Source organism: Lagopus leucura, unplaced genomic scaffold, assembly GCF_019238085.1.
Source record: "Lagopus leucura isolate 7727_CA_CO unplaced genomic scaffold, USGS_WTPT01 Super-Scaffold_100009, whole genome shotgun sequence".
Classification (NCBI taxonomy): Eukaryota; Metazoa; Chordata; class Aves; order Galliformes; family Phasianidae; genus Lagopus; species Lagopus leucura.
This window is the reverse complement of record NW_024962266.1, coordinates 7,866,409-7,894,364: the sequence shown is the minus strand read 5'-3', so window position 1 is coordinate 7,894,364 and position 27,956 is coordinate 7,866,409. Positions and strand designations below refer to the sequence as shown.

The following is a 27,956-nucleotide window of genomic DNA, read 5'->3' as shown; positions in this document are numbered from 1 at the left end:
CCTTAAATGTTCTTTTAATTAGAATATATTGAGGAAGTAAAATATATTAGTCCCCTAACACAGATCTTCTCTGTACTATCTACTCATTGAACACTTTCTCCAGGTTAGTGAGGACTGTACATGTAGATTTAGAGCTTGTTCCAGTTTGAAGAACAAGTTGTGCATCTGCTTGACTTTGTAATTTGAGTGTAATTTGACCAAAATGATGTCTCTCAATAGGATACAGTGCTTAAAAGTAGTTCCTGAGATGGAGAGTCAAATTTTTAGGAGGATGCATAAAGTTCTGCTGTCAGCTTAGTCTGCCCAGTTCCTTTAGTTTCACAGAGTTTGTGCACAGTTATAACTCAGATCATACTTGAAACTCTGCTTTCAGTGGTGGTTGTGTTTGTCTCCACTCTGCATACATCCACAGGGGAGCTATGTGTGTATGCAAGAAACACCTCATTTGAGGTAGCATATAGGGTTAACTGTAATGCCAGTGATGTGAAAGACATGTAGAACATTCTACATTCTATCAGCACACAGAGCAGGAGATACATGGCAGTTTCTGTTTGTAACAGGGAAATATTGCGTTTTCAGTAGTAGAAAGGGTATGGCAAAAGGAATACTGTGTTTGGTTCCAGGCTGCATAAGATATTGCCTGTTATGCTCAGGCCAAGCAAGCAAGAAACAAAAAGGCTGGAGAGACTCAAGGACTTCAGCAGGGAAAGATGGAACTGAGCAAGTTCATAAGCTCACACAAGAGGTGGCTAAACGGGCTTGTAGGAGACTATAAATATCAGAGATGTACCAATTAAAAAGCTAGGAAGAGTTTATTCTCAGTATTCAGAAAGAAACTAAGTAGGCACAAATCCCCAGAAGGAAAATTCTCACTGAATATTTGGACTATTTTTAGCAGTCCTATAATAGAATGACCCATTAGGAATAAGTGCTACAAAAAATAATGAGTGCTTGAAAAGCATTATCCCTGCTGCCAAATAATACACAACTGTCTTTTTCTCTTTACCTATATTTCTATATATGTTTTTTTTTTTCTCTTTCTTTTTAAAGTAAGAGCACTTTCTGCAAGTATTCCTTAAATCTAAGGATGCTTTCTGCAGGACCTGGGAGCTTATGGCTGAAAATCCATCCGTCCCCTCCTCCTCCTCTTTGAGGAAGAAAGCTCTTCATGCTAGAAAGTGTTTATGTGCAACAATGTTTAATGCAGAGAGATGTGCCAGATTTCAAAATATCCACTGCTCCCAGGCTCTATCAATCATGTCCAACTACATTATACAGTTTAACATATCGGCGTAACCAGAGAAAATAGATCATAGTAACGAAGGGTCAGCTGTGAAATTTTAAGGTATAAAATTGTATACATGTTCAGAAAATAACACTGGTAGATGCTTTCTAGCACTTCATTTTCTATACTTTTAACTAACAGACAAACCCTTGATATTTGTGTGTTCTTCCAGTTCTGAATAATGCAGAAATCTTTTTGCATTTCCAATGCAACTTGCAACAAGGAGAGTTATTTCTGAGAGTCGTTTTCATTCCTCGTGAAAAAATATGCGTTACTATATTAGGGCGCTGAGAATAACTCTCAGAGTTGCAAACAAATTGTCAGATCTTGGGGCTAGTTCTGGAAATTTTTGCCACGAAGTGTTCCAGAGCTCATTTCTTAATGATGATAGTTCAGCTTTAACATTTTGGGAGGTTCGGGTTGGATATTAGGAAAAATGTATTCTCTGAAAGAGTGGTTGGGCACCGGCAGTCTGCCTGTGGAGGTGGTGGAGTCACCATCCCTGGAGGTGTTCAAGAAAAGGGTGGATATGGCACTGAGGGATATGGAATAGTGGGTATGGTGGAGATGGATTGATAGTTGATGATCTTAGTGGTCTTTCCTTCCTTTACGATTCTATGATTATTCATTAATAGATCACAGCCAGTAGAAATACTCTTCTGCAAAAAGGTTCCTTCCTACAGCAGGAAGAATAGGAACAAGCTAAAGCTTTCAACAAAGCTTCATTTTATCTCATTAATAGGGGAACTCTGCATAGCTGGTGCCTATGGTAAGTTCACAGTGTGTATCTAGAACCTGAAACTATTTCACTGTCAACTTAGCATCAAATATGGTAGCTGGATCTGATACTGATACACAAATACATCCTTAATGCATTGTTTGAATGTTTATGATCATATTGGACTGTAGCCTTTTTTTTTTTTTCCATATTTCTGAAGTGGAGATAATACTCATGCACTTCACAGAAATTGTACGAATGAATTTGCTTGTGTTTGGGAACTGGTCAGACTTCAGTGAGGTGAAACCCAAGTTGCAGATTATTGAGGTATATGCAGAAAGATGATCAAGTGACAGCAACATGATGTACAGACTTACACAATCTGTTTTCTGCAAAGTCTTCCACTAAACCAGAATTTTTTAACCTATGACAATCTCTAAGTAACCATCACAAAAACAGTTTCATTTAAACAGCCGCTCAGTCTGCTGCCATGCAGAGAGCCAAATTAAGTAATAAAATGAATTTTTGGAAAAAAAAAAAAGGTACTTCACAAAGTATCTCTAGATGGAAGTTTATAATGAAAGGGCTGACGTGAGTAAACAAGTCAGTCTTAGCTGCTTTGGTGGTATATATGGCTGGAGCATGTGGAAATTATGCTTGCTTGCCCTAAATGGTATTTCTTGCAGTGACTTAAGGGCAGCACTAGCTGCAGATAGGAATATCCCATGAGTTCTGGATTGGAAACTGGTTGGAGAACGGCAAATTCATAACTTTCTCCAATAATAACCAAACTTCCAGTATGCTGTGGATGTTTTGAGGTATGCTTCCATCTTACAGCCAGTATGGTGCTGTGTGCAATCTGAAAGTGCAGCCTCAGACTTCCTTCTGGGGGCTATCCAGCGAGATGCTCATCACATCACATGTGCAATGAGTTGGGGCGGGAAGCTAAGCACATGAGAAGTGAATAGTGCATACTGCAAAGAGAACAGCTTGATGAATAGTGAAGCAAGGTGTGAGGATGCTGTGAATGCGCTGTGTCCTGGATTCTGCAACTGTTTACAAAGCTCTGCATCTTTCCCTGGAGCTGTGCACAGGACAGGGCTAAAGGATACATACTGTGATTCAAGAGAATATCCTGACCAGTTCCAAACACCAAGAAAAAAGGGATGATAGAAGAACTCGGTGACAAAAGTAGAGGAGAGGGGAAACTCAAATGATCAATTCTGATGAAAATGAGAACAGCTACTTACCAGGATGCTGTAGATTGAAGAAAGGTTAAAAAGTATTAGAGGACAGGATCATTAAAGCCTGTCCAAATGTTCTTTCAAGATCAGAGACTTAGGAGAGATTGAAAAAGTACTTTAAAGTGCTAATTGTCTTTTTCCCTGTTGGGTTTTCACAGGCAGCAAGTGCCTGCCAGGCCCTGAGGGCATCCTGTGTTGATACAGGGTTGCTACACTGGTCCTGTAGTGCTGGGGCTGTAGGGGTCGATGGGGAGCAGAGAGGGAAAATCCCTCCTTCCTACGGTTCTGAGCACAGGAGTGTAGAAAGGAGTTCACAGTCCAAAACAGAGATTGGGCAGAACTGCAGTTAGGTCTAGGTAAACAGGAACTTCTTTCCCATGCTCAGAAAATGGCAGTATATTTCCCCATTTTGCTGCACAGCTGATCAATGCCAGCAAGCCCCCTAAAGGTCTCACTTTTTAGAGATCCTTTCACAGCGATCTAATGGTATAGTTAGAGTGAATGAATTGTGTCTGGGTGGAAAATATGTATGTTTGCACTCCCTTTACAGCCTCTCTACAATTCCAGAATGGTACCTTCCTGACTTTGTACTGGGGATGAGATCACGAATGCAGTGCACAGAACCCATGTGCTGACCATGACTTTCTCACTCTGGAAGAAATGGGTGCTGCTGTGACCCACCCAACCACAGCTGTCTGTAAACCTGCATGCACAGCCATCATCTCCATCAGCACTTCCAGCTGACTTTCTGCTTTGCCAACCCCACTGCCAAGCCATTCTGAGACACATCAGAAAAGTGCCACCTCGGTCTCCAGGACCATTTCTTTGTTTGACAAGGCATAAAGCAAAGCTGATGTGACCAAGCGCACTGACCACAGCACAGGAAGGAATCTGACCTAACCTGCTGTAGTGCCAACAGGTTTGCGTAACTGCTTTTATCCATTTTTGGCCCACAAAAGACTGGGAGAAGGTGCAGCCCACAGCTTTCCTTCCTGATCAGTGGAAAAGCTCTGTCAGAGACAAAGAACTGCAGTAATCAGGAAGGACGTCTCCTTTGCCCTAGGACCTTGAAGAATTTTGCATTAGGAGGGATCCTAAAGATTATTTTCACAAAGGAGGATTGGGAAGGGAGAAGAAAAAGCCTTCCAGTTCAAGCCAGCCCAGCTTCTCTCTTCTTTTGTCTCCTTGCAGTGAAAAAAGAGTCTCATTTTTTCTTTGTATTTTCTTTTTTCTCCTGATCCTTTCCTTGGACATAGAAAAAGAAAGCTGGTGAATGCCCCTTGAATAGTCTTGTCTTCTGTCTCCAGAATAAAGAGAAAATAACCTTTTAAACTGTGATGATGGCCCATGAAACACAGTTAATTAACCTGCTGTGATGGAGGAAGGCTTGACTGCTGTGGTGTGAACAGCTGAAGGATAGATGAGGAAATAGAGAAAAACACTGGAGTTTGGGGACAAGATGAGAACACAGCTATTTATCTGCTTGATTTCCTTTTTGGAAGACTCACATCATTTATATTTTGTGTAATACTGTCACACATAGAAAGGAGGCTAGAGAAGTATGTCTGGCTGAGACACAGACAGCCCTATTACCTGCTGAGTGCCCTGCCCGCAGCAGCATCTGAAGATGTGCAGGGAAATGGAAGCCTAATGCTCTGTGTATGCCTGTGCTTCTTACACCCTGGCTGTGCAAACTGAGAGTTTAAATGAACCATTTTTAAGACCAGTCCCATGTGTTCAGGTTGAGGTTTTCTTTAGTTAGTTGAGTGTTCAATATTCTGGCTGCACTGCACTGGCTGGCTATTTATCTGCCTCATCTTCAGGCTCCAGGAGACAGTTTCTTTCCCCCACATCTATGCCAGAAATTCAACACACATATGACTCCAGTCTGATCGTATCATTTTCTCTTGCAGCAGTCCAAAATGCTGGGAAAAGGGCCAAGGAGATTTACAAGGGAAAAACAGAAAACACGACAAATAAAAAGGCCAAAAAAACCCACTTAGGATCTCACGATGCCAAAGTGAGCAGCAGTGCTGCTGGCACAGCTGGCCCACAGTGGATAACAACACACCAGAAGTGATCAGAACCTCGTCAGCCAGCACATTTCTGCATGTCAGCAGGCAGTAGGCACTCTGCCTACAGACTGGTTGGTGGCTTTGCTCCTTCACACTGCTACTTCAGCTGCATGAACAGCCCCATCCCTGCTGGTGGCACGTCCCCTGGCAGCCCACAGCCACATAGGCAGCTCTATCCCTGCTGGTGGCACGTCCCCTGGCAGCCCATGCTACTTCCTCTCCCTCCTCAGGTTCCAGTCAGTGCTGGAATGTGACATTTGACAGAGCCTGCAGGTTCAAGACTCCTTAATTCTGACACGGTGTTAAGTTTATTACAACCTGGTGAAATGCATCACTACCAAATTCATAGCTCTGCTCTCCTCCTTTCCCACATGTTTTCATGAGGAAAGTGAGAAGCTGGACCTTTCAAATAACACTCTTTTTAAAAAGTGTGATGCCAGAGCAATACAATATATGCACAATATGAAAGGATGAAGTTCCAGGATAACTGCTGCCTGTAGCCAGCAGTAACAAATCACAAGACTTTTAAATGAAAGCCCAGTCTATTAAAAGTGCTTCTGTGCTAGGGGGCCAGCAGACCAAGGTAATATCAAAAATGTTGGGCTTACTATTGCAGAGTACTGAGACCTCTTGAAATCCGAGCGTCCCCAGACTCTCTGACTTAGAAGGGAGCTGGAGAACTTTAACCCTTTGTAGAACCTGCTCGCAAATTTTCTGTCTTTGATGTGGGACAAGGCAAATATCTAATGGGCTCCAAAAATCACAGGCTGGGAAAATTTTGCCACACCGGGATTTTTGTTCCTTAGAATCAAATTGCATGAATAAGTCTGGTTGCAAATGGGTTATTTGAGTTACCAAATGGGGCAGGTTTGATCCTCTCAGGACTTCTAGTAGTCTACTGATTATTTTTCAGTTCAGCTGAATAATCACCATCTGCAACAAGAAATAGCAGACGGTATTTCTTCCCCTCTCCCAGCTGGGTGGGGCAATACTTTATCCCTGACATAGGCTCCATTATCTCCTGCCCTTGGGGCTGAAGACTGCAGCCCAGTTTTTCAACTGACTTACAGTAATGTGCCATCTTATCCAGTAAGACAACGGTGCCATCTTATACTCGTTACAAAAATCGACAAACATCCCCAGATGTGATGACACCTTTCCACTGATTTCAGCGACTTCTGGATATGGCCCTCATGACACAGACCGCATGGATTATTATTTCATCACAATACTCAGAGCAGCATAGTATGCTCAAAATCTTCTGTTAATGCTTTACTGAGGAAGGAAGCATAATAAAATATTGAATGCCATATACTAAAGAAAATCTTTGTTTCAGCAGGAACCTGAAGTTTTACACCTAAAACACATACGGATGTTCAGATGTGGAGGCCAGAAGAACTGGCCCTCGGCTGCAGAAATGCAAGACTTTGGCATCGATGAGATGTGCTGATACCCAGGTGAAAGGATCTGACTTTTTGCCTTGCAGAAGGGCAGTTGGCTTAGTTCGTATACACGAGATAAGCACCCATAAACCCAGTAATCCTGATCGGGGATTCATCTGCTACCCAGAATCATACTACTGCCATACTCCTGCAGTCAACTCCAGTCCTTTGTATTCCTTAACTCCCATTAGAATGTGCTTAATTTATCACAAATTTGGCTATAATTGGAGAAAGTGAACTTTTCAGCATCAGAAGTGAAGTTTCCATTCCATCTTACAGGCTCTTTGCTTAGAAATAGAAGAGTTAAATTGGAAGGGACATACAAAGACTGACTAGTCCACCTATGTGACCACTTCATGGATACCCACAAGTTCAAGCCACAGCTTCAGCAGCCAGGTCATGTCCAGCTGCATAGCCCAGGGTGCCAAGCATGCTCACCACCTACTAGAGCAATGCTGCTGTTTTCTCTACAGATATCTGTTACCTGAGTGCCTCATACTTCACAGAGGTTAGGAAGAAAACAGTTTAAAATCTAACCCATACAGATGCATGCAGGCAGCGAGTGAGCTGACCACTAGCACATTACCCTTGTCCTGACATCAGTTTGCAGCCAGGTGATGAAAGGCATTTCACCAGCAGCTTTTAGAGCCACCTCTATTAAAGGCTGCTCCTGACCTTAGCTGTCTGAGTGCACTGTTTGCTAAGAATAATTATTTTGGGGTTTTTGTTTTGTGTTTGTTTGTTTTTCCTAATTAAGTGTACACTGAGCATCCAACAAGGATGTCAATAACTGAACTTACACAAAGGCTTCAGGTGAAATCATTTGCACGAAGCATTAGCAGGAGTGTCAGAGTCCTCAAGACTTGGAGCAATGCTATCTCCAAAGAGCTTTGCAGCTTGATTTAGAAGGTTAGCTATTGACAAAATGGATTTAAGACTGATAGATTTAATAGATTCTGACACTTCTTTGTCTTTCAGACTGATCAGAGCCTGCCTGCACGTGGGTCCATTGACTCCTGGGGAGCGAGAGAGTCCCTAGCGTGACTGAAAGCAGTGGAACCCTAACCAGACCAGAACGATGCAGGTGAGGGCAATAGATGGGGCCGTGGGAGGATAAAGGACTAAGCCTAACGAAGGGCCCACCTCCCCAGCTGTCTCACAGAGCAGGGGAAATGTTAAAGAGCAGGAGAGGGAGCAAAAGAAGCCCGGCAGCTGGACGTCGCTGGAAGGAAGCAGAGAGCACGAAGCAGCGTCGAAAGGGGAGCGCGGAGAGGTAACGGCTGTAACCGGCACGGCTGGGAGCGCCGCACTGCGCTGCAGAACAGCGGTGCAACAGCAGCGCGCAGTGACGGGACGGGGAAGGACAGCTTGGGGGTGCGGAACGGAGCCAAGAGCTCCGCTGCCTCTCCGGAGAGAAAGCCGTTGGGATTTCCGAATGCGAGTTGTATTCTTCGTCTGCTGCTGTGTCTGCTGAGCTGCAGCGATCAGCGATGCGAGCCAGCGGGACGCAGAGGGGTTGGGAACTGCGCAGGCAGTGAATGAGGAAGGGAAGCCTGGTTCCATGAGTTTAGCTACAGATGTTTTCTGTTTAGAGTAAGGGCACGGAAAGGCAGAAGCAGACTTTAGGCCCAGAGTTGCACAACTCAAAGCCAGCGTGTTAGTGGCTGTGCTGAACAGTACAGCTGTGTTAGACACAAACCTCAGCAAGTCATCATTTGTAGGATTGAGTCTCTCTTCTTAGGAGCATGGCTGTATGCACCATTTATTTTTAATATCAGCTGTAGCATATCACCACATAACAGGCTGCGTTTATAAGAAACTGGGTGTTATGCTCCCAGGGAGAAATGTTCCTTGCAGTCCCAGTGCATCTCTGTAGAGTGTTGGGAGGAGTGCAGGGATGAGAACACTGGGTCCCGGGCACCACCACTCGGTAAATGTTCTCTGGTTATTGCTTGTTTCTGTGTTGTTTTTTTTTTTTGTTTTATTTTTTTCACGCGTACAACACAGCAACCGTGCACACTGAGTTTCAAACTTGTGCCGCTAACAGAAATTCATGTTTTAACCCAAACGTGGTTACCAACAACAGTCCCACAGCCCCACGGAACGGCCGCCAGAGGGACCCCCGCGCCGCCCGGACACGCGTCCCGCACCTCCCGCCCCGGCTCCCCATCTCGCAGCGCTCACCGCGGACGCCCGGCGGGCAGACGCACACGTAGCCCTCGGCGCGGTCGTGGCGGAAGGGCGGCGGCAGCTCGGGGTCGTGGCCGTAGCGGGCCGCCCAGGAGCGCTCCAGGCAGCGGCCCGAGGTGCACGGCGCGCTGCTGCACTCGCTGATGTCGGTCTCGCAGTGGGAGCCGGTGTAGCCTGCAAAGGCGAGCAGAGAAGGAAAAGACCCACCGGTCAGGTCCCTCAGTGCCACTTCTCCTCGGTTCTTGAACGCCTAAAGGGACAATGACCCCACCACCTCACCGGGCAGCCTGTTCCAGCACCACAGCTCTAGGCAGGGCAAGCACCTCCCCCAGGCTCGCGGTGAGGAACGGAGCCCAGCGGGCACTGAGCTCGTGGATGGCTTTTATGGCCATGTGGCTTCACGCTTTATATCTGCAAAAAAGGTGAACTTTTCTAACTGAGAGGGATAAGGGGGTGTTACAGGAGAACCTGGGGCTTACCTGGCCAGCAGTGACAGATGACTCCATCAGCACTGTCCTCACATGTGGCATTGTTGTAGCACGGCTGTGACCAGCACGGGGGTACATGGGTCTCACAGTGCAGGCCCATGAACCCGGTGCCAGTGCAGTTGCAGCTGTACCTGTACACAGGAAAAGGCAGTCACTGCAGGAGCCCAGTCTCTGTTCCCAAACATGCCCAGAGCTCACATGCTTTTCTTAGGTTTTAATACAGAAGTGTCAATTACTGGTGTAGTTCCAGTAGTAACAGTAATGTTAGCTTCTTTTTGATAGCAACGCTGTTGCTATGGGTTTAGACATGAACAAACTGGGTAATATATACAAATACTAGAAATTGTGCATCTGAAATCATGGGGAATCTTCCTGAGCAACAGGCAAGGGTATACTTCTTTGGTAATTTCTGTGTTTAGTACCTAAATCTCAGACCTGCAGTAAATGCATCAAGGGAGCTGCATGCTGGATTTGATGGAGTGCCTGGGATCTGCTGGCCCCTGGGTCTGGCAGTCAAGTACAAACTTGTCAGTGTCCTGTTTAAGTGTAAGTAGGCGAAAACATATAGCAGGGCAGCGTGTCACTTGTGTGTGGATTGTGCTTAAATTTAGAGGTGACGCAGTCCAGGTAGCATTCGGATCTAAGATATAAAATGTATCAATATGAAAATTATTTTTCTGATTCACATCATTACATTTTCAGACTTTAAAAATCATATGCTGATCCCAGTGAACACAGGCAAACCAGAGCTCCGGCTGCCTGGGCTGTGCTGAACTTCTGTGCAGGGTGAACTTCTGGTCACGTTGGGTGAAGCAGCTTCCTTGCCCTGAATTCTCTTCATTTACTACACTTTTGTGAATTGACTGCAGGTAGTTTTGCGTCAGAAGCTGTTGCTCTACATGCCTGTTAAGTATCAGACAGGTGGGCTAATGGAGCCTATTGCTGTGGCTACTCTGATCAGTTTGCCTCTTCTCCAATGTGTCTGCTTATCTGCTGTTCGCAGATTCCATTTTGTCCTGGTTTCAGCTGGGAGATCATTGATATTTTTTTTTTTTTTTTTTTTCTTCACAGTGCCTGGCACGACGCTGTGTTGCGGCTGTAGGACAGCAGCACTGTTGGTAACGCGCAGATGCCTTAGTTGTCGCTGAGCAGTGCCGCGCAGAGCCAAGGGCATTTTAACTTCTTGCCGCCCTGCCAGCGAGGGGAGGGGACAGTGAGCAAAGGGCTGCGCGGTCACCTCCCCTGACCCACCCCGCTCCCCCCCCCCGCTCTCTGCGCGTCCCCACGCGCACCCCCCGGGCAGGTCGGCGCAGCGCGCTCCGTGCAGGCAGGGGCTGCTGGCGCACTCGTCCACGTCCGTCTGGCAGAGGGCGCCGCGGAAACCGGGCGGGCACGAGCAGGAGAAGGCGGCCGGAGCGTCGCGGCAGGTGGCGCCGTTCTGGCACGGCAGCGACTGGCACTCGTCCACATCCAGCTCGCAGTTGGCGCCTGCGGGGAGAGGGCGGGAGCAGGGTTAGCGCGAGGCTCACGTGCTGGTTTGTTGTTTTGGTGTGTGGTTGGTTGGTCATTTCTCCCAAGAAACGGCAGTTTTCACGTGGAAGTGTTTTAGTGTGCGGCGTTTTGTTTTTGTTTTTGCAAGGCTTGAGGGAATTCACCAAAACCTGAAATTAGCTTGGAAAGCGAATGGTATCCTGGGCTCCATCAGAAGAGGGTAGGCCAGCAAATACAGGGAGGTGTATGTCCACCTCTACTCTGCTCTTGTGAGGCCCCATCTGAAGTACTGCATCCAGGTCTGGAACCCCCAGTACAAGGAGCTGTTGGAGAGGGTCCAAAGGAGAGCCTCTGGAGCACCTCCCTTACGAAGACAGGCTGAAGGAGCTGCCTTGTTCAGTCTGGAGAAAAAAACGCTGCAGGGTGACCTGATTGCAGCTTTCTAGTACCTAAAGGGAGCCTACAAACAGGAAGGGAGTCAACTCTTTGAAAGGCTAGATAACAACGGGACAAGGGGAAATGGCTTTAAGTTGAGGGAGGAAAGATTTGGGTTGGATGTCAGGGGGAAGTTCTTTACTCTGAGAGTGGTGAGGTGCTGAAACAGGCTGCCCAGAGAGGTTGCGGATGCCCCATCCCTAGAGGTGTTCAAGGCCAGATTGGATGGGGCCCTGGGCAGCCTGGTATTAAATGTAGAGGTTGGTGGCCCTGCATGTAGCAGAGGGGTTGGAGATTCATAATCCTTGACATCCCTTTCAACACTGGCCATTCTGTGATTCTGTGATAATTCCCAAAAGCAGGCCTTTTATCGTTAGCACAAACACAGAAACAAGTTAAACAAATTTTTGCTCATTCAAACCTACTATGCTACTATCATATTTATGTGATTAGCAACTTAATATCATCAAAGCTGCACCAGTAGCTGAACCCAAGATTACTGACTGGTCAGCTGTGCTTTGATGCTTAGTGTGTGTTTTCTCCTCATAGTAAGGTGCAAACAGCCCAGCTTTGGGTGCTGGGAAGGCTGTGGTCCTGGAGCTCCTCTGCGGAGATAACCAATGAGAACGCAGCAGTGCTAATGGCAGTTCACAGCTCTTGATGACTGCTGGCAGGTTACATGCATGCTCCTTTTCCTTATCTCTACTATAGTTCAGGAGATTAAAAAAAAAAAAAAAAAAAAAAAGGACTGTTAATGTCCTGCATTTCCCACTTCGGTCATTCCAGCATTCTGCATGTTTATCTACTTATTTCATGCTTTGGGTAAAAAGAAATGATTTTTATTTTAATAACTTCCACCTGCCAAGTCAGCTTATTTTAGCATCCATATCAACCTCAAAATACATTGGCACATCGTAGTGAAAAAGCTGCTTTTAAGCTGACCTGCCTGTCTGTCCTTCAGCAGCAAAGGAGGAGCAATATTGTGAACAGTTCTCAAGGGCATTTCCTGACTGGGAGGGAATGTTCAGCAGGGGAGAAACTGCAGGGACTTTGGGCCCTTTCTGGGGGCTGGAACTTCATCCCTCTCAAATGAAGGGCAGGCTTCCAAAAGATGCAATGAACACAGGTTGTTTATTGAGACTATCTTAGCAGTTCATTTAAGAGCTCATCTTTAGCTCTTTCCTGATGCTGCTTTTCCTGTACGGTTCTGAAATTAGTACGTTTAACTAGGAACTTTTTGTTTCTTCTGAAAACACTGATATTACTGTTATTTAGCACTGTTTCTTGATATCTGATTTATTTTGTCCCTCTGAATGTAGCATGCTCATCTAAAAAAGAATAAAAATCCATAGAATGGATAAATATCTGAAAGTATCTTAAAATATCAAGACAAATTGGGAAGGTGTTAGCTCATAACTATTTTCACTGCGTTTAAACTTAATTCTCATCCAAATACATGCACTTTTTAAAATCTTCCTGGTAGTTACAAAGCACAATTTTATGTTCCCAGTCTGTACCCCCAGCCTGTGCCTTGGGGATTTGGCTGCCAGTGGGAGCACCGCAGTGATCCTGTGTGGATATATGGTAATGCGCATCGCATCCAGACATAGTGAGCGATCCCTCTGCAGTCATTGCCCTGTAAATCCACTGTAATTGTAAGCAATGTGTTTGCAGAAGTGTGTCTAGTGACCGTAAATCTGCCAGAGCATGTTAACAGCTCACAGCAAGCACTGCGAGCCATGTGACAAAACAAGCCCCGCTCAGCGGAGCCGAGGCCCGGCCGGCTTTCAGACCGTGGCGATTAGCAGGAGAGCTCAACGCTGTTTTGTGCTTCACGTCTTTTAATCTATCAGCCCAGCAACCTGCCTTCGGCAATGCTGCCTCAGAAGAAAACTTCCCTCCCTGATGTGCCCAGCCGATGTGATGTGCCGCACGAATGGGGATTCCTTCCCAGCCCAGGCAAATCTGCTGTCAGATTTTCTCAGATGCGAGGAAGAGAGATGAAAAGATTGGATCTGCGTTTGCACCTCAGTCTCATGTTTTGTCATGAATATGCTGAATGCCAAACATCATGTGCCAGAAGGCAGGAAAGGAGGGCAGTGCCAGGCACTCCTTGGCCACTCCACAGGGCCAGGAGTTAGGGAGGGGTGGCAGTGCCATGTGTACCTAGCCACACCAGTGCTTGGGATTGGGAAGATGGATATAAGTGATGTTTATAAATTTTGTGGTTTCTTCAGTTACTTTATACTGCTTGCTTTCTAGCTAAGTCCTGCAATGCTCTTCTTTGATAATAAAAAAAAAAAAAAGCAGGTGAAGGTGAAAGGCGTGTGGCCCCTATTTCCAACTCACTGCCTGTGGGCAGGGTTGGACAGAAGAATGTGTGGGCCCTGTGCAGACCAAAGGGAGGACTCCAGGCCCTCTCCCCTGCTGCACTGCATTGTGGAGCTCAGGCACCTGGGAAGGGGAGGGCTTCCTAGAATTCTTCTATCTGTATGGAGTGAGGTTGTGTCCCACCACCCAGATGGGGTGTGTTAGATAGCCTTCCTGTTTTTCCTAATCACTAGATTTAAAAGAGCAGGCAAAGAGCTTGCACCTTCCCTTCAGCAGAACTCATAGAAGAATCCCTACTTGGAAGGAAATGTTTGGTTTTATGGGGTGAGGTGTGAAGTGATGTTTCGGCACAACGAGGCTGAGCGCAGGCAGGCACAAGGACAGCAGCAGTGGCAGTTTGATTCAACAAGATTTTTTTGCCACTTAGCAGTTTTCCTATGTTTTTTGGCATGGCACCGGTTTGAATAGCAGTGTGATGATTTGTACCAACAACCAGCTTGTGGGATAGATGTTCCATGCTGGTAGTCTGACAACTGGGTGCCTAAAGGCTTTGGGAGTGTTTCTTTTAGTGCCTAAGGCATACAGTGCATCTGGTGTAAATATTTGCATGGTGCATATTTACTGCTAAGAATACTGAGTGAGAACTAGGATTCATCAGTTAATAATTTCCTCGTATTGTACAGAGTCTGTTTCAGTTGCGTCATAGTAAAAGTTCTTGCACGAAGAATGGATGTAGTCTGTTGCACCTATCTCGTCTGACCCTGAAGCACATTCCCTATGCTAAAGGGGACTGTCTTGGGCTCGGGCTGGTTTTTGGAGCAGTCAGAGGTCCTGGGTAGTTCGCAGCAAAGCATTTGAGAGGACTGGCTTCCTCAAGCGGAGTGCAGCTTGGTAATTAGCATCCCCGGCTGTGGGCAGCCAAGAGGCGCCATCGCCCGGCTCTGCTGGGGTGAATTAAAGCAAGTGTAATTAGGCCAATGGAGGGAAAGAGGCATTTGATTAAGGTAGCCAGCAAAACTTCGACGAGGCAATTGGGCTTCATTATTTAACAGCTGCATGACACATGTCTTGTAAATAATTTCACACATGTAGAACATTATCATAGAAACTCCAGATTTCATGCTAAATTTTCCAGTCTTGGGCTCTTGGTGCGTTCTAACCTCTTCCATTTGTGTAAGAATTATGTGTGACATTTCTCAGCTATTTTAGGAAGTGCTGCAGCATAGCAATTGTGCAGAATTCCAGTCGTAGTCCACGAAGCAAGTAGCAACTGCAGCCTGTAACTCAGGCATTTGGTTAACATTACTGCTGTAGAATTTACTGTGCATTCTCTACCTCCATATCAGGAGATATCACCTTTTTAACATCTTAGGGAAATGAGATGAGGCTGGATGACTTCCCGCAGTAATTCATGGTGTCAGACTGGGATACTAATGGTTGGCAAGATCCCCCGGTGGAGTAAATGAGGGTTTTTATTACCAGTGGGGACACCTCGGGGCTTTCATCCAATAATCCCCCTGGCTTGTGCATTTAGCACAACTCACAGCAAGGTGCAGAAAACAACAAAAAAGAGTGCTTCTGATAAATCATTTGGTTAAGTAGCCTTTAAAAGCTGCTGTTTTACTGCTAAAGGAGCAGCCTGCCACTTCTGTATGGAGCAGTGGTGATTCATCTCTGAGCTGCTGAGAGGGATGTCAGAGCCATGTGTCAAAGCACTGCAGCTCCTTCTCCTTTGTGTTTTAGACATCTTTTCCTTCCTTGGCTCTCTAATCTCCTAACTCTGCTTATTCTGAGTGCTCTGCACTCAGTGACTCTGCTTGTTTTTGGCAAGACCTAACAGCATCCACCTGGAAACCTGCAGAATTTTCTGATGAAAGCAGGGCAACTCCAGCAGGATGAGCTCCCTCCAGCAGTTTATTTTGGTCTAAATCTTTACTTCTCTGTCTGGGCTTTTATTATTTTATTATGTTTTCTCCCTCTGTCTCTAAGGTATAGATTCTGTCTCTCAAGCTGAGTTCTTGGTCTACGAATCCAGGCCTGGGCCTCACTGACAGCACAGGTTAAACAAATACAGTTTCCTGAATACCACAGGAGGTCTGGGCTGAGTCTAATCATTGCAGAGTAGCCATGCTGATTGTTAATAGGCTTCTCCTTCCTCCTGCTTTCCCCTGGTTATGCAGTTTTCCCCTCGCCTGGCCCGGGCTCGGACACCCGCTGGTAGCAGCAGGGTGGCAGGAAGGTAACAAGCTTCCTTCAAACAACATTCACCCTGCTCACGAGGGATGCTAACTGAGGGTCGGCTTCCAACAAGAGCTGCGTCAGAGCTGGAAAGCTGCTTTTTACCTCTGACTTCCCTTCCTGCATGGGGATTTTGGGATGGAGCTGTAAACCGCATCTCTTATTTCTTATTCATTTGAATCACTTGAAGCAAGAGCTATTCTTTTTCCCTTTCTTTTGCTGTGTGATTCTTTTTTTCTTTGTTTACCTAGTTGGCAATCTATTGCTAAAACACATCCCCTTTTTGCTCTTTAATGATTCACTGTGCACTCTCTTGCTATCCTATCTGTGAATTCATCTTTGAAATTTGAAGGGAACAGCCCCCTGCAGCTATTTTGTGCTCTCCAGTAGAGGAAGTAGGCAAGAAAAATCACACCGAAACCTTAAAAATGGGACCAGATAAAATGGGAATTTCTCCCAAACCTGATCACACCAGGTTTGGGAACCTAGTCACACTTCTTCTTCTGTGTAAACTTCTGTGATGTTGTAGTTCCACATGAATCCTCTGTTTCTGGTAAGGCAGGGGCGAGAAAGTCAATACAATTAGTCAAGGTTAAGTCTATATAAGGTAAGTGGTGAGTTCAGGATATGTATGACTTATGGGCACGGGGAGGGATGGCTGTTGCAGATGTAGTGGCACTTTTTTGATTTTCCTGATTCTGTTTGGAAAGCTAAAATTTGGCTGTAAAATATCTATTTTTCTCTGTCAGCAGGACATTTTTATCCTAGTCCTCACTTTCTTGCCCATTTCTGATCCTGCAAATCTTTCTAGGCTTTTGTATTCTGCCTGTCTTTCTGTCTGCCTTTCTGTCTGCCTGTCTTTCGGCATTGCTCATAGCTCACATTGATACCAAGCTTTCTCATTCAACTGGGAAGGCCACTATATGGCCATGTAAAATTTCATCAACTTCGAACTGCTAAAAATCTGAACAGTAAGAATTGTGTCTAAGGATAATTGTTTCTTGATTCAAACTGATAAACTTCCTTCTTGACAAATGTCCATTCTTCTAGAATGTCCAGCTGCAATTTTCTATGTCAAGTGAAGTTGTCAGCAGATGTACTCTATAGAGGAAGGAATACTTTTTTTTGAATGCCTGGAACTCACTGCAATATTGCTGCTTTCCTCCTCAGAAAAGAAGCCTGAAATGAGTTTTGGAAACTTTTCCTCTGGCAAAAAGAAAAGAAGTCTATCTGTGGATTCAGCCAGACTAAATCAAAAAATAATAGAAGGGGAAAATTTGAGTTATAATATGTGACATCAGTAGGACATATAGCTTAGGAAAACTTACCAGAATGAAACCAGAAAGGCATAGCCATTCTGAGCATTGATGTTGAGGGAAAGTGATAGAATAATCTATTTGGCCTTGAGGTCCAGTAAAATAGAAGAAGAGAAAGAGGCCTGTTAGCGAGGGTGGAAAAGGGAAATCCATTAGAAGAGAAAGAAAGTCTGAATTGGATGTTTTTGAAAGTTGCTGAAAAAGATACCTTTGTTCAGAAAACAGGGGAAAATGAAAGAAGAATGTTTTAAAAGGCTCCCACAAAGCAAATGCCTAATTTTAAGAATACTCTTTGTTGTAATTAGCAAATCAACCAAGTCTAATTAAGTCTAGTTTTATCACTGTCGAACATAAGTTTTGTTTGTGGATGAAAAAGGACTTGTATTTTGAGAATATTTCTGTTAAAACAAAAGTTCACTGGGGCTGTGACACAGTTTTATGTTTGTTAGAGTGCTCTGTAGCTTGTAGAAGATGTGAAATTTCTTTATGCAGTATCACTAGTCAACTATGATAAGGTGTAGCCTGTAAGATGCAGCCGCTGGTGCTGAGGCTGAAGGCCATGCAGTAAGATAGGTATGACTAAATGTGTGTCTGTGTGCGTTTGTATAGGAATAGATCTTAGAACATGGAGTATGGTAGTTCTCCACGACACAAATAAATGGTTGTTTAAAACAGTGCTTACCTGTGTACCCAAGTGGACAGATGCAGTAATACCTCCCTATAAGGTTAAGACACGTTGCCCCATTCAGGCATGGGTCTGACACGCATTCATTCACCTCCAGGTCACAGTGCTTGCCTTGGTAGCCTGGGACACAGTAGCAGGAGTATTCATCAATCCCATCCCTGCACACCGCTCCGTTGTGGCAGGGTTCCGAGCTGCACTCATCAACATCCATTTCACAGCGTGTACCTGTGAATCCTGTGCGACAGAGGCAGGTGGGCCTGGCCAGGCCATCGAGGCACGTGCCTCCGTGTTCGCAGGGGTTGCTGTCACACATACTGATGGCTATTTCACAAGTGGTCCCATTGTACCCATCCGGGCACTCGCAAGTGAAATTGAGGTTTCCAGCAGAACTTGAACAGGTAGCATTTTGAAGACAAGGGCTTGAGGAGCAAGGATTGGAGGTGTTATTGCAGAGTTCCTCCAAGCGTTCCTCAAGTGACATGTCCGCACAACGGCAAATATCGTCTCTGTGACCAGTAATGCATGTGGAGTTCTTTTGGCAGGAGTTTGGTGGGCACCTGGAATCATTTCTCATGGGAAGTGACTCTAGAAAGGAAAGAGAAAAGGTCCTGAGGGACTTCCCCAGTAAACCAGAAAGAACTGCAAGTCTTACCACAAATCTGTATCTTGTAGAGGTGGTCATCAACGTCTATGCAATTATCAAACTGAGTGGCATGAAGTTTACAACGGCATCCTATGATTATTACTATTTTTTAACAAAAGTCATGTTACTAAATCATGTGTGCTTCAGAAAATCCTTGAAGCTTGGATTCATAGTTCAAGAATCTATTTTCCACCTGTTTTCCCCCCTGTGACAAACAGGTTGTTTAGAGCACCTCCCTATCTCCCCTGCGGACACTCAGTTTCCTTGCTGTTATGGAGTGATGTGGAAGGATGGATTTGGAAACCTAGTGCTACTGAGAGCCACACGGAAACAGCAGAGGAAGAAGATAAACACCCCTGTGCTCTGTGATGTGATGTGGCAGGCTGTGATGGTGTCTGATGTGAAGTCTGACTCTGAGCAAATAATTAAAGAATATTTTCCACTGCTTTTGTGGAAGGGATTGTAAGGGAAATAAATGTTTTGGTAAAGGCTTGTTTTTTAATAAAATTGCACGAGGTTAATCAGGAAAGCCTGACGTGTGATGGCTCTGGTAGGCAGAAAAGTCATTTTCATTCTTATGCAATTAAGATCACTTTGGCTGTGACTTGTTCCGACAGACTTTCTTAAAATTTGTATGTTGCATCTGAAAAATAGAAACCAAATGCTGATCACTTTGGATTTACGTTGACTGACACTTGAGTTAATTATCAGTCTCTTCATAAACATTGATACATTAATCTAATTACTAGAGGAATTTGTGCCAAGCATTTCACTGATTAAATCCTTTTCATGTAGCTGAGGCATTTGGCAGTAAAATTCCTTGCAGTGAAGCTTGCCATCTACTGGGAAACCGCCAGTACTGCCAGAAACGTGTCAGTACTTTCCATCTTTTAGGAATACTGGAGTTATTAAATGTAAGAAATGCTGAGAAAGACAAAGTTTCTTTTTCCTCTTGAATAAGTTTACTTAAGTTAGTGATGCTCTTGATAATATAATCTCAATTTTTCGTATACCAGTCAGTACTTTAAAAGCATGATTTTGCTGTTAGTTTTTTTTTTTTTTTTTCCCCAGCTCTTTCCTTAGACACCAGAAACTGTAGGAATCATAGAATTATAGAATCCCCGAGGTTGGAAAAGAACTCCAAGATCATCAGGTCCAACCATCCATCTACCACCCACTAAGCCATCTACCTTAGTGCAGCGTCTAAATGTTTCTTGAGCACGTCCTGTGGCAGTGACTCTATGATGTAATACAGAGTGGTTTGGGATGTTGGAACTGCATGGAAATGAACACAGTGGGGCAAAATTAAGTTAGGGGGAAAGGTAAAATAAGTAAGGCAGGAGTTGTGAGAGAGCTGAAACTATTTGGCTCCTTACTCTCCTGTTAAGGAGACTAATGCTCTTCAGTTAAGCAAGTGATTCCGAGGAGCCTGATCTCAAATCTTTCCTGAGGATTGGATGGAGTTTTTTCTAGGTTCTGTTTGAATCAAAGCTAGAATCTTCTTGCATGCTTTTCAAAATATTCTGCTTTCTTAAATTGGTGCAATTTAAAGTAAATCACCAGTTTTCCCTATTCTGTGAATCAGATTAGCAATCAGCCATTCAGTCTGCATCAACAAAACCTTGCAAACTATGTTGATCTGTTTTTGGCAGAAATGTCTTTCAGCAAAGGTTTGTTCTTCCTGCAGGTGACTCTTCCCACAAGTTAGTGAAACATGTTAATCAGCAGTGTCATTTAAAATCAGATTTCAATCACCACCAATCACACTGGTATGAGTTTGGGTTCACTTCAGTGCGGTTATGCCTGCACTTTGCTAATCATCACTAATCATCTCATCATGCCTGGGGGCTCCTTGTGATTTGCAAGGCTGTTCTTCAAATGTGCCTTTTCTTCCCTGAAGGGAGGACTCTAAAGCTGTACAGAGGCTCTCAGCACTAACAGCTTCAGGGCCTTTTTTACATACGCTGCAGAGATTTTTCTGAGCTTCTTAACAGAGGCAGTCAATTTTCTAAGGAGGAAAACAAAAATACTATGAGGAGATGGTAACTTCTTGATGTCCATAGTCATCAACAATACTTTTACTGTGCTTTGGGCTTTGAGGAGGACTGTTTTTTAGAACGAAGTTTTGAATATAACATGAAGGTAGCAAGGGCTCAGATAGTTCGACGTCTGGATGAACATATTTGTATTGTTTTCTTGTTTAAAATTTGTCCTCGAGATTTTAAAACTAATCTTTTGATGAAATATCAAGATCTGCAACTTCAGTGTGGCGTTGAAGTAGTTAGCTTGTAACTAGAAATATTTAAATGTATCTCAAAGCATTGAGTGCTGCATAGAATAGCACTTGGCTCTGGTGTAACTCAGCATATCTTCATTTATGTACAGTGTACTGTAAAATGGAAAATACAGTTCACAATGACAATAACTTGCTTGCAAGGATAGTCTTAGAAAATTGTGGATATGCATATATATTAAATCTTGAAGAACTAACAGTGAGGTGAATGCATCTGCATAATCTAAAGAGTAAGAGTTTGGGTTCACATACATTCATTGTAGACTGAAAAGCAGAGATGCCATTCAAGGATCAGCATTTGGCAAATATTGAAGAAAAGGACATAAAAACATGCCATTGTGGATTAAGCACTGCTAGGTAAGGGGGCTGTTTTAGCCCTCAAAATAGCATTTCCATCAAGATTGTGAGTAGGTCACTTTTTTTCTTTCTACACAGTTCTGATTTACAAACTGAAATCTCAAACTTCCAAAACATTGCACTGACATTATTGCATCCCTATGCAGCCCATCTCCCAATATGCTTGTCTGCTGTCCTAATAATTGAAAGCAATGAGCAGCCTGTAGATACCGTGATACTGTTTCTCCTTGTCAAACTTCATTGGGGATGGAAATGCCCCTCTCTAGGACTTCCCCTGTGCTATCCATGGTTAGAATTATGGCTCCATCTGCTCAGTGAGAAAGCATACCTTGGGAAAGTAGGAGGGAACCTGTAACAAACAAGCAGGAGCTTGTCACTGTGGCCATAAAGAGTTAATCCTGACTTCAGCTGTGTGTCCAAAATGTCCTAGCATGTTGTTATAGAAACCGCTTTCAGGCTTTAAATCTTGAATCATGGTTATAACCATGGTAACCGCCACCACACACAGGCACGAAAGAAAAAGGGCAGTTAATTGAAATGTTCTATTTTATATTGAAAATGTTTCAGATACATTTGTATCCAAAACCCAAGAAAAGTAAATTAATAACATATCTGAAGGAGAAGTATTCCATATTGTAATGCTATTCAGTTGTTATTCTTACGCCTATTTTAAAATGTTGTTTAGGAAGCACTTTAAGATTGAAGCTATTTGTGATTCAAATTACAGTGCATGTTATTTACATGAGTGTCTCTGTGCTGATCACTTCTGCAAGCTCATGCTTGCTGATTTGTGCTGCTCCCCAGGAACAAAGGATGCTACCATTTGCTGTCATTTTTCCTTGCCATCTTGTTCTTGTTGTGCCAGCCCAGACTTGCTTGTCTGTTTGCTGTATGTTCTAGCAGGCTGTACTGCCACAGCAAGGTGTGTTCTCTCAAAGGCACTGGCTTGGCACACTGTCCAACTAGTGTGAGAGAGGGGTGGCTGCAGCCCATCAGCTGGTGAGCTGTTGTCAGCAACAGGCAAACCAATCATCTCCAAAATGAGATAAATGTTTTCTTCTCAAAGCTCCTCTTCACTTCTATCCTAAATGATGTTAGCATTGATTAGAAACTGAGTTTATTGCTGCTGTGCAATCTCTGCTGCTGTACACACTGTTGAATATAACATTCCTCTTTCACGGTTTCAAAGTGTATCTGCAAGTCGTTGTCTCCTAAGTCTGGAGAAGAGTAAAGATGGGTGTGCAATTCAAGTCTGTGGCCAAGTAATGAAAACCTTTTTTTAGTTTAATTCGTGTAGCAGAATTTATTCTTAACACAATAGTGCTGGATTCCTTCATACAAGGGCATGGGGATATGTGGGCAGGTGATGAACAACTTCAGTACATGATGGAGGGAACCCAGCAGCCAGCTTCGGATCAGCTTTTCTATTATTTTTTCAGAGGCAAAAAACAGAGATAATCAGGAGTGCTCAAAATCTAAAACAATTTTAACTAGATGCAGGAAGGCAAAAGCAAAAGCATACACCTTGGAAGCAAGAATGGAGCAAACTAAGCAGGGAAACAGCGCCGCCAGAACCCAGAGGGGCTGCAGGAAGCATGGTCATGCTTCCCTGCAAAACACAGACTGCAAAATTGACTTCAGGTTCAAATTCTGTCCCTGTGTGTTTGCTTTTGAAAGCCACTAGGAGGCATCTTCTTTACCTTTGATTCTACTATCCACTCCATTGCCCCTTATTTTATTTTGTTTTATTTTTAATAAGAGAAATGCATACAGCAATGATTTTGATGCACATTAACATATACAGGTGCTGTGATTTTAAAATGTGACTGCAAATGTTTGTAGCAGTGACACAGGTATGATTTCTTTTTCCAAGTCAAAATTATGTTTAAAGCCCTTGGTGTAAGAAATGCATCAAAACAATCTGTAACAAAGGACAAAAATTTCTTTTCATGCAAGTAACATTTTTACATTCACTTTGTTAATCACCAATTCAGAATCTTTGATTTTCATTTCTTTACACCCTCGTTAAATTTTGGCTTCAAGAAGACATGTATAAGCTCATTGTTCAAACATACAATGGTGATAAATCATGGGGAAGATGGTGTGGCCAGGTGTGTTACATAGGCATATGCTGATGATTCCCAGTTCAACATGGTCTCCATAAGCACTTGTCTTGTAGCGTCTGATAACCAGGAGATGCCATCAAGGCACATTATATCAGACATGCCATATCCTTTCTGCACAGCCAAACCTCCAGCAACAAAATGCATATTTAGAAAATGATGTTTTTTAACATGCACTAGAACAGGGGCAAAAACTATGACAAAAAGCATAAGGCTTTCATAGATCTGTTCCTTTCTCCAGCTGGCTTACTGTGCTCCGCTTTGAAGTCTGTAAGGAAGCAAATGATTTAAAGTTTGTAAGTGCAAAGCTGCGTAGTGATGTGTGCGGATGCTGGGGTCGCCTCCAGTAGGTTCTCAATAACACAGCTGAGAATTAAACTTTGCTGAAGCCAGCAAAATGCAGCAGAACAGCAAGATCAGCTCCAACTGTGTGTGCTGTCCCTCTGAGCTCCCTGTGTTCATCGTCCTTTTCTCACACAATTTGTTTCATACAATGTAACAGTAGTCTTGTATCAAGATCATGATGCTGCTTCTCCAGTCTGGCCAGACTTGAAAAAAACAATCAGCCCTGTAGTAGGTTGACATTGTTTTGCTAGATGTATTGTGCATTCTGATTTCAATACAGAGCACAGGGAAATCAGTCCGTCTTTTTTAGAGTGGTGAACGCGTGGAGGAGTTCACTTTCCTGCCCTTTCTGTTATTTACTGAAGAACCCTTTGGTTCAGAAATCAGCTATTTCTTCCCTGTGTGAGTTCATCACCAACAAGGATTCAGAAACTGTGTGGGGAAAATGGCAACTCCTGTACTGCTGACCAGGCTAGAGACAGTTGTGTAAAGGGTGCAACCAGAGTCTCCACCTGCTCTGCTTCTGCAGAACTCTGGTGCTGAGGGCTGCAACTGGTGGAACCGAAGCCACAACACTGAGATTGGTGAAGGACAACAATGTGGTCATCATCTGCACCAGCTGCTCTCATTGACCTCTCACAGGTAAAACTCAGTCACAGACCCAATAGAAGGATGCTATAAGGAGGCTTCCAGTGAGTGAGAATGCTACAGTTTCACATAGTGATGAAGCTCCACCATGGGTGCTGCACCATGGTCACTTCTGCCTGCAAGAGCAACAGGCTGCAGACAATATTGTGGCATCCTGAAAGTCTTCTGACTTGTAACTGGGGAAGAATTTGGTTTATGGCTTTGTATGAGGAACAAATATTTCAATTCCAGAGTAGGTTCAGAAACGGAAATTAAGAAGGCTGGGAGCTACATGAAATGAAAGTTCAGGTTAGTCTAGCTATGCAGACTACCATGGTTTCCTCTCTGGTTTCAAGAACTGTTTGCTGATTAAGGGTAAAACTGTACATGGACCCCCATGTAGTCCGTAGGGCTGTTATTCCAGCTTTCTCTAAAAGCAACCACCCTCTCTTGTTCACACTACAGTCCTAGAGAGTTCTGGCCAGGCTCTTCCTTGAGAATCAGGTCTTAGTAGGACTTGTTGGAAAGGCAATGTGAACAAACTAAATTAAAAAAAAAAATGAATGATACAAATGAAATAAAACTCATATTGTGGTTGAGGGAGAACAGGAACTGCTTTCCTGCAGAGAGAGATGCATGAGACTTTGGAGGCTGCGAGGAAAATTAGAATTCTTACTAGACTGAAATCCCTGGCTTGACATCTACTATCCCATACAGATAAAGAGCTGGCTTTATCACATGGCTATTTGTGCAGCTCATTATTCTGCCTTTTTCTTCAGAGCAGAGCGTGATGTCTGCTCTGTGTCGTGATGTTCACAGCAAAGTGCAATGAGCTTGTGCCACTGCCAGGCCAGTTACAGCCTCTTCTCTCATCAGCTCTGGCTTGTTTCTGTGCAGTAGCACTTGCCTGCCTGGCTGAGTCACCTGATGTTCTCAGAGTTCATGGCTGTGTATGTCACACTGCTTCAGACACGCTACTGAGAGGACAGTTCTCCTGGCTTGACTTCTACATGATAACATACAGTGCAGATGTTTTCTGCCACTTGTTGCCTGCTGGGCCCCAAGCTTACTCTCCCTGCTGGAAATCTGACTGCCGGGGCTCAGAGTTTACATGCACAGAAGGAGAGTGAGCCAGAGCAGTAGCAAGGATAGGAATTGAAAATCCTCTCAGCAATTAGGGATGTCTTTCTCTGAAACCTTTGCAAGATTGCTGCATTGTAACGGTAAGGAAAAACAGAAGATTAATCAATGCCAGGGCATGACCAGGAGCCTTCTGTGGGGAGATCTAAGCAATAAGCCCCTCATATTGGAGTAATATCACTAAAAGGCAAATTGTTTAAACAAACCTAATGTGGTGGTGTGCTTTAGAATAAAAGAGCTGCCCAGAAAAAAAAAACCATGACAGATTTGATGGCAATAATTGTGATAAATATTTAGTGACTGGATATCTGCTCTCACCGGGAGCATTTTTGGCAGAGAGCTCCATGACAGGCCTTGCTTTATGATCCCAAAGGGCACCATACAGCGTACTGTGCTGCGAGGCTGCAGAACAGATTGGAAAGTAATTCTCAGTACTTGGCACCTGGGAATTCTCAAAAGCCATTTTCTCTTAGGATTCATTTCCTTTGGTCAGAGAGATTATTAATTATGGATAGCCTTGAACAGAAAAAGGCACTGTTACTGAGCTCCTAAAACAGTGTCTCATTTAAAATGTATAAAATATATTAATTAGAGGGTCAACTGTGGTGTCTTTTCAAGACAATTTGATATTAATTGGACGATGGTAGCCCTCTGTAACAAATATCTTTCCATTAATCAAGGGAGTAATCAAGGGAGTTCATAAGCAGAACAGCATAGGAAGGAAGCACTAAAGCATTTATTCTTCAGCTTGCCAGGGGCAGTTGGATCATCACCATCCATATAGACTATGGATCGTATAGTTCAAAAGTTGTTGTGTTTGCATGGAGCTGTCTCCTTTGTGCCATGTTTCTCAATGGGATACATGCTTAGTAAAGTCATCTTGTTCACTTAACTAAGTGAATAACTGCATTTCAAGCTGAATTTTACCTCTGGATAAATGGAAGCATATTGTTCTTGCTAATAACTATTTAGACTAATTTTGCCTCTGCCCTGTTTTTGTCTGAACTGTGCTTTACTCATTGTGTTTGAACATATGCAGATTGCCACAAAATTGCTGGCAGTTGCGGCAGATGAGCACAAACTTATGATCATCAGCTTGTAGAGATGCACGCCTAGTTTACTCTTAGCATGGTATGACTGTAAGTACGTGTTGATTTGTTTCTGTCATCTATTATCAACATAAATTATATTTGTTGACTGGAAGAGGTTTATTTCTGTAAATTCTGTTGCAAGTACCTTGTATTAACATTTCCCTTATCCTGCAACATTAAATATTCCTGCTGTAGTTTGATGCAGTAGTTGCTATATTTTCCACGTACAGCAATTATGAATTACATCTGTGAAACAGAAAGCTTAGCTCCTAAGCAAGGTAGGACAGTTTCCTGTTGGGGTGGTTACACAGAGACAGCTGCAGGGCAGTCAGCAGATTACAAATTAGCACCTTCAGTCCCTTGCTCCTCCTTGGTTCTTTAGGAAGCTAATGAGGTGGAGGCTGAGCTTTCTTCTAGCTCTGGAGCCTAAGCCTGTATCAGATCATTTAGGCATCCATCGTCAGGCTAGTCCTGCAGACTGGGAGGCTTTGGTAAAGCACCAGTGCTCTGTAAGAAGTCAGTACCTAGCTGCCAGTATTGCTGTCCCAGGGGTTGTAGTGCTATTCTCTACACATGGCTGCTTCTGGTTCACCTGGGCTGACTGGCACAGTGCTTCTTTGGTAAAGGCCTGGGGCTCTGCAGCAAAGGAAATGATGCTTCAGACTGCTTTCCCTCCCTTGTTCCCTTAAGGTGAGAAGGCAAGATGCAGAGGAACAGAACACAGAGAGCTCTGTCCTTCCTTGAGCACAAGGAAGTGTAGCGCATCACCTGCAGAGTGATGCAGTCTGCCCCGTTGGCGAGCTGAGCTCTGCTCTGCTTTGCCTTGGATATGCTTTCACTACATTTTTCAGGTAAGGTTCAAAATGAATGTGTGCAAGTATAATATCAATTTATAAAGTGAAATTTATGTTACCTAGGTGTTGTTCTTCTAAGAATTAATACTTTGGATTAGTATCAAATTTGCACATGTGCAGAGATTTTTTTTTAAGGGGGGAATAATGTGATTCCTACTGATCAGAATTCCCATTCATATCAGTAGTTATTTTGTCAAATGGCTGAAATGCAAAGCTTTATTTGTCAAATACACATGTGGACCTGAGCTCTCAGCACTGAGAGGGCTGTCACTGGAACACCTGAACTTCAGCTGCAAAGCCCATCACAGGTACCTCAAACATGTCCCTACTACCTCTCAAGCAGTTCGCAAATTGCTCTGAAGCTCAACTGCAGGAGCACTAGTGTTTTGCACATGCCTGTGGTGGCTGACTTGTCTGCGCCGTGGTTCTGGAGTGAGCTGGCAGAAGTCAGTTAATGTTCTCTGCATTTGGAGTTGCTATAGTGACAATTTTTTTGTTTTGTTTTGTTTTGTTTTTTAAGGTGTGTAGGTTAAGCATTGCCTTCT

General features: G+C 43.9%; 1 protein-coding gene across 1 annotated transcript in view; it reads right to left on the bottom strand.

Annotated features, from left to right (window-relative positions):
* Positions 1 to 25,929, bottom strand: part of CRB1 (crumbs cell polarity complex component 1) — a 71,674-nt gene extending 45,745 nt beyond the window's left edge. The window contains exons 1-5 of the mRNA XM_042874158.1: positions 25,785 to 25,929; positions 17,936 to 18,523; positions 10,735 to 10,930; positions 9,434 to 9,573; positions 8,949 to 9,128 (exon numbers count right to left, since the gene is read on the bottom strand). Coding sequence (XP_042730092.1) covers positions 8,949 to 9,128; positions 9,434 to 9,573; positions 10,735 to 10,930; positions 17,936 to 18,523; positions 25,785 to 25,929 — 1,249 coding nt within the window. The remainder of the gene's footprint in view (positions 1 to 8,948; positions 9,129 to 9,433; positions 9,574 to 10,734; positions 10,931 to 17,935; positions 18,524 to 25,784) is intronic.
* Between the last annotated feature and the right edge of the window lie 2,027 nt (positions 25,930 to 27,956).